Source organism: Cebus imitator, unplaced genomic scaffold (assembly GCF_001604975.1).
Source record: "Cebus imitator isolate Cc_AM_T3 unplaced genomic scaffold, Cebus_imitator-1.0 Scaffold523, whole genome shotgun sequence".
Taxonomy (NCBI): Eukaryota; Metazoa; Chordata; class Mammalia; order Primates; family Cebidae; genus Cebus; species Cebus imitator.
In genome coordinates this window covers 1,032,841-1,039,064 of record NW_016107838.1, presented here as the reverse complement: position 1 = coordinate 1,039,064, position 6,224 = coordinate 1,032,841, and the positions used below count along the sequence as shown (strand labels likewise).

At 54.2% G+C, this 6,224-nt stretch overlaps 1 protein-coding gene across 2 annotated transcripts in view; it reads left to right on the top strand.

Moving 5' to 3' along the window:
• The first annotated feature begins 954 nt into the window (after positions 1-954).
• The window catches only part of XKR5 (XK related 5), a 22,879-nt gene continuing 17,609 nt past the window's right edge, over positions 955-6,224 (top strand). Inside the window, exons 1-2 of one of the 2 annotated variants that reach the window (XM_017514381.2) lie at positions 955-1,150; positions 3,999-4,182. In XM_017514381.2, coding sequence (XP_017369870.1) covers positions 997-1,150; positions 3,999-4,182 — 338 coding nt within the window. In that variant the 5' untranslated portion in view covers positions 955-996. Of the gene's footprint in view, positions 1,151-1,474; positions 1,839-3,998; positions 4,183-6,224 lie in introns of those variants that run through there. The other variant, XM_037733417.1, reaches the window with a different exon arrangement.

Genomic DNA, 6,224 nt, shown 5'->3' with positions numbered 1-6,224 from the left:
AGGATTCCTGTCTCTGTCCCTGCGGAGTCTAGTTTTAGCAAGAATCCTGCTAAGTCAGTTTAACCCCAGTTCCCCGCCCCGGGTGTCTGCTCACCCTCCATAGCTGACTAAATTCCAACACCTGCCCCACTCCCCCACGTGGATCACCTTGGCCCACCCTCAACAAGAATCCTATTAGGTCAGGTGAGCAGAACCCCGACTTGATGTCCTCTTCTCAGTGGCTTTCCATCCACCACCCCCCACCCTGCTCCTTGGCTATAAAACCCCAAAATTACTTATTATTTTTGGAGTGGACCCCAATCTGTCTCCCCTGCTGCAAAACCTCAGCGCAGTCCCTTACATCTATGACGACGGTTCTGAATAAAATTCTGTCTTGCCATTTTCAAAATGTCAGAATGTTTTCAGATATGTGTGTGTATATATCTCTATATCTGTAGACAGACAGACATAGATAAATAGATCGATCGATCTCCAAAGAGCAGGTTTTCCAATGTGCTTACTTTCTAAACATTGAAAACTTAACCCTAAAGCACATCTGGAAAAAGCTTTCATGAGGTTAGGGCCTGGGTTGGATTTGCGGTACAGACCACAACGCTGGGTAACGTGTCCTGTGTTTTCTGGCCACACAACTGTAAGATTTCAAAAAGACCCAATCAACGATTCTAACCCAACTCTCTCCATATGTACATTTACTCACACACAGTTTGACTCCCTGACTAGTGGTAAACGGACTTGCTGCGGCCGCAGAGGCGGTGGCCAATTTAGCCATTTCCGGAGGAACCCTGCGCAGTCCTGACGCTCACCAAGCGCCTTCCTGGCCGTATAGGGTTGGGGGAACTCCACCGCTTCTGCCCTTACCAGGAGCACGGACCTGAGCTGGACTCCACCGCCCCGCCCACACCCACCCTGGAAGCCAGAAACCCCAGGCATCCTCCCTCCCTCCCCTGCTGGCGACTAGGAATAAACCAGACCCAGACTTCGCGCGCTCAGGCCGAAATGCCACCGGCAGTCGGGCCCCGGGCCGGAAACCTCCCCGACGCGGGGCCGCGGGCAGGGGAAGGGGCGGGCGCAGGCTGCGGGGCAGCGCGGAGGATGCACGCGGGGCTCCTGGGGCTCTCGGCCCTGCTGCAGGCGGCCGAGCAGAGCGCGCGTGAGTGCTGCAGCCGAGGCTGTGCTCACCCCTGCAGCTCCCCACCCAACCCTGGCGCCTCGGGCGGCCTGCGCCCAGCACTGCGCGCCAGCGATGCACGGTGGCAGCCACCCCACATGCAGAGCACGCCCGCCTGTCTTTAGTGGACGCCCACGCATGCACGATCCCCCACGGATGCATGACTTCCCTCCACCCATGCTCGGCTCCCTGTCCCCTGACGGACGCTAGACTTCCTCTCGCCCACGCACGACCCCCCCCCCACCCACGATGCATGACTTTCCTCCACCGATGCTCGGTCCTCCGCCCCCATTCACGACTCCCTACGGATGCAAGATCCCCTCGCAGAGCCAGAGGAGATGTATCCGCTCTTCTCTCCAACACAAGCTTTGTAAAGTGCTACGATGCCAAGATGTGCTCAGCGCGAGTCTGGGGGCGCCCGGGCTCTCCCCCGACCCCCGGCCAACCAGGGGAACCCTGAGGCTTGGAGGCCGCTCGCAGGAGGGGTGGCGGGGGAGGGGGCACGGCTCCGCATCCACAGGGCCCTGTAGGACGGCGACTTCCCTTCAGGGTTTAGGACGGGGTGGACGCGGCCCTCCGGGGACACCTCGGTCCCGGGGGAGCCCAGAGCGCGCGCCCGCCACGGCGGAACAAGATGGCCCCATTTTTCGCGCCCTTCGGGTTTGAACTGGTAACTCCTTCGGTGCCGAGAGGAGCGTCTCCGCCTACTTCCTCCGGGCTCCCTGCGGACGCCTCTTCGGGCAGAGTCCCTGCTGGGGTAGAGGGGGGACCCAGGGGCCGCTGGCTCGGGACTGTTCCCTGAGTTCACAGGCGGCGTCCCTGCCGGTCGCGCACCGAGGACGCCCATGCGCTTGGGCTCCACGCCCCGGGCCGGGCGGGACCCGCGGGGATCGGCGCCTGCCCCAGCTGTCCTCCCCTGCCCCCTAGCCGGGCACGGCCTGGGCCGCAGCATTCCCCTGCCTGGCAGGCCGGGTCTGCGCCTGAGGCTTTTGTGCAGGGGAAGCTGCCCAGGACGCTCGGGGTGGTGAGAGCCAGACCCAGCCTGGGCACCTGGGAAGGGCTGCTGAGCCCCGACCCCGCTGTCCAGAGCTGGTAGTTGTGCCTCGGGGCAGTTTCCGCAGTTTCCCCCAAACTCGCGACTTTTGTTCATTCATCCTCTTAGAACTTTACAAAGTTGGAAAACCCAAAAAACAGCGGTATGGAAGGATGCCTCTGTGCGGTGCCTCTCCCGGTGCCCCGCCCCCACGACCAGCCTCAGACAACCCTCAGGAGCAGGGGCTGCTTCCACGGGAGCATTGGGGAGGTCCAGAGTTCCAGGTCAGGGAGTTCCCATGAGAAAGTAGAAGAGGGACCCGCAGAGCGAGCTGTGATCATTCACGTGGAATCCAGACCCCACAGGGACTAACAGTTCCGTGGTGTGGAGTTACTGGCCGGGGAGTGCAGATCTTCTCCACTGTGACCGCACCCAACCACAAACAAGCAGACCAGAGAGGAGGTTCCATCGTTCTCCAGGATGCACGAGATGCTAGGCACTTGGCACAGGTCCTAACTCATCCAGCAGCTCTGGAAAGCCGGGCACTGTCATTCAGCTCATGCTGTCCCTGTGGCCAGAGGCCCTGCCGGCTCCCAGGCTGCTCCTAGGAGACTCTTGCTGGTGGTGGGGACATTGTGTTGGTTGGTTACTGTTTTGTTTTGAGACAAGAGTCTCACTCTGTGGCCCAGGCTGAAGTGGGGTGGCGCAATCTCAGCGCACTGCAAACTCTGCCTCCTGAGTTGAAGCCATTTTCGTGCCTCAGTGCCCCCCCAGTAGCTGGCATTACACTGTCACCACACCTGCTAATTTTTGTATTTTTAGCAGAGAGGGTGTTTCACCATGTTGCCCAGACTGCTCTTGAACCCCTGATGTCAAGCGATCTGACCGCCTCAGCTTCCCAGAGTGCTTTGGTTTTGTTTTGTGTTTCGTTTTGCTGAGACGGAGTCTCACTCTGTCTCCAGGGTGGAATACAGTGGTGTAATCTTGGCTCACTGCAACCTCTGCCTCCGGGGTTCAAGTGATTCTCTCGCCTCGGCCTCCCAAGTAGCTGGGACTACAGGCACATGCCACCATGCTCAGCTTATTTTTGTATTTTCAGTAGATAAAGATGGGGTTTCACCATGTTGGTCAGAATGGTCTTTATTTCTTGACCTTGTGATCCACCCGCCTCAGCCTCCCAAAGCGCTAGGATCAGGTGTGAGCCGCCGCGCCCGGCGGTTTGGTTTTTAATGAGACAGTTAGGTGTGGCCACAAGATGAGACACAGCAGAGGCTCTGGAATGCAAAGTTTGTTGTGTTCCCAGGTCCTAGGACAGGGGACATAGCACTCCATGCTGGGCCACAGGGGACTGTCACCAGGGTGGTCAGGAGGCAGGAGACAGGAACCAACAAGGGAATTTGAGGCCAGAACTTTAGCTGGGGCAGGGCACCAGTTTCGGATTAGCTCTTTGGATAATTTCCGTGGCTTTGGGGTATAAGGGTGATCCCTCATAGCCTGGCATTAGGCCCTGGGATGATTAAAGCAAAAGAAGCTTGTCTTCTGGTGGGTACGGGCCAGGTAGGGGAAGTCTGACTCTGGCTAGATTTAATTCACATGTCAAAGGCAAGCTCCTGCCTGGTCCCTTTGCTAGCTCAAATAATTGCTAGCCTTGGGGAGGGGCAGTCACTCCCCAGCCAGAAAAGTTTTAAGAGGTCAGAACATCATAACATCCAGAAAATGGTAAATTATTTAAAATGCAGCTACCCAGTCTCACTCCAGCCTTCCACTTACCTGCCTACCTTTCCTCTTCTCCCCCAGGCCTGTACACTGTGGGTTACTACTTTGCCACCGGACGGCTTCTGTGGGGGTGGCTGGCCCTTGCGGTCCTCCTGCCCGGGTTCTTGATCCAGGCCCTGAGCTACCTGTGGTTCCGAGCAGACGGACATCAAGGGCATTGCTCCTTGCTGATGCTGCACCTCCTGCAGCTTGGCGTTTGGAAGCGGTAAGAACAGCTGCCTCTTTCACCTCTGGAGCACAATTGCACAAGTGCAGCAGCAGGATTCTTCTGTTCCTGTGGATTCTGTCCTCAGGTCATCAAAGTTCAGCACTGGGAAGAGGTTCAAAGCTGCCGTGTCAAACCCCTGCTCTGATAATGCCACCTCAGGTCCGGCCTACACATGATTGAGCAACTTCAACCTCAGGGGCTTTCTCTGTGCAGCTGGGACCTTACGAAAAGCTTTTTCTTGTCTTCAGTTGAAGTCCTGTCTCACTGTTTTGTTGGTGGAGACTTTAGCTCTATATAAAGCAAGTTGCTTGAGGCAGTTCGACCTACACACTATCACCTTCAAACAGGAAGGTGGCATAGCGTTAGCGAACCACAGGCTAGACAGTGAAACCAGCCTGCTGACGTTTGCTTCAAGACTCATACCAAGAAAAAGTCATTTGGACACCAGGGGCAGTTTTTTCTGTAGAGAAGTAGCCAGGGATGGTTCTAGGGTGCGGTGGGCTTATCGTGATCCACAGGCCATCTCGGCAGGTGAGGGCTCATGTTTTCTACTTTGAGAACCTGGATTCAAGGAGCTATCAGAAGAGATGTGTCAGTGAGTTTACATCAAGGGCACATTTCAGCTGTCAGCTGCCTCATAATTCCTTTGGATTGACAGGGATTTTTTTAAGGAAGAAGAACTCAGAGATCAGAGCAGTGAAGCCCTACAGCTCGGCACTGAGGGTTGGAAGGGCGTTCAGGGGGTTGCGGCCAATGCTGTTCTGGGTCCTCGGGATTTATGCCTGCCCGCTATTCCCAAGACTTTCTTTCGAGGTGCTGAAATGAGGGTTGAGCCCCACAGAGAGCATCATTGCGAGCAGGGAGTGACGCCGCCCCGCCCAGAGTAGAATAGAATCTCAGCCAGGAGGTAGAGGGTGCTTCTGAGAAAGACCTCATGTACCCACTCTCAATTTCACTGGACCCTCAGAGTTGGAGCCTAAATCTCTAACAGCACCAAAAGCACACTTGCAGCCACAGCCATTTTGCCAAAAACTGGGCCTTTGTTTCAATCAGTGCCCTTCCTCTGAAAAGATAGGGCCTTTTTTTCCATGGGGAAGAAGGCAGAGAAGGGGCTTTCCAAGGGCCTTATAGGATTAGAGCCTCTCCTGTGCTCTAGCTGCCATTGTCGTCCCCTTCCCTGACTGGCCCATCCCATTAATAAATCCATAAGGGCGCTGGGTTTTACTTGGCTTTGACCATCACAGTCATAAGGCATGAGCCCTCGAAAACAGACAGATTGTTGAGTGAGTCAGTTACCAGGAGCTCATGTTTGGTATCCCAAAGAGACAGGTAAGCCCAGGTGGTGACTTAGAGAAGCTGCCTGGGTAATGGTTAGACAAATCTGCCTTCTGAAGCTGTGTGGACCCTCAGGCGCCATGGAATCTGCTGCCTTCCTCAGAGATGTGGACTGCCAGGGGACCACAGTGTGTCCAAATTCATGCTGCTGGTATTTCACAGTGGACGCTACACTGTCTTTCCCATGTGGTCTTAATTTTCTTAAGTGATGCCATGATTTTCTAGTATATATCAAAAAACTAACTTGAATAATCTGGCATATATTAGTGAATTCATACAGATAAGTGAAGATGGACATGAACATTAGAAATTAGGAAAACAATTAGTCATGTATATTATTCTTATTTTCAAAAAGAAGTTAAGGTGACTTTAAAAATACACATCAAAATTTAAAAGAACAAAAAGGAAAGGACGTGAGAAAGGCCAGGTATAGAGATGAAATGTTGGAAACCAAGATAGAGCCAGAATGCACAGTTACCGGGAGCGGGTCAGCTTGGCCCTAAGGTTTACAACAGCCAGTGCAAGCATAAAAGCCGCAAGATTTGCAGTGTTTCTCAGGTTAAACATGAACCAAAAAACAGAAATTTACTTCCTTAGAGGAAAACTCTGAACGTTAAAATAGGAAGCAGTAAATCTATTCCTCATCCTGAAACTAGCATATTCAGTTCAAAGAAAACACTAAGTATTGTTTTTTTTTTTTTTTT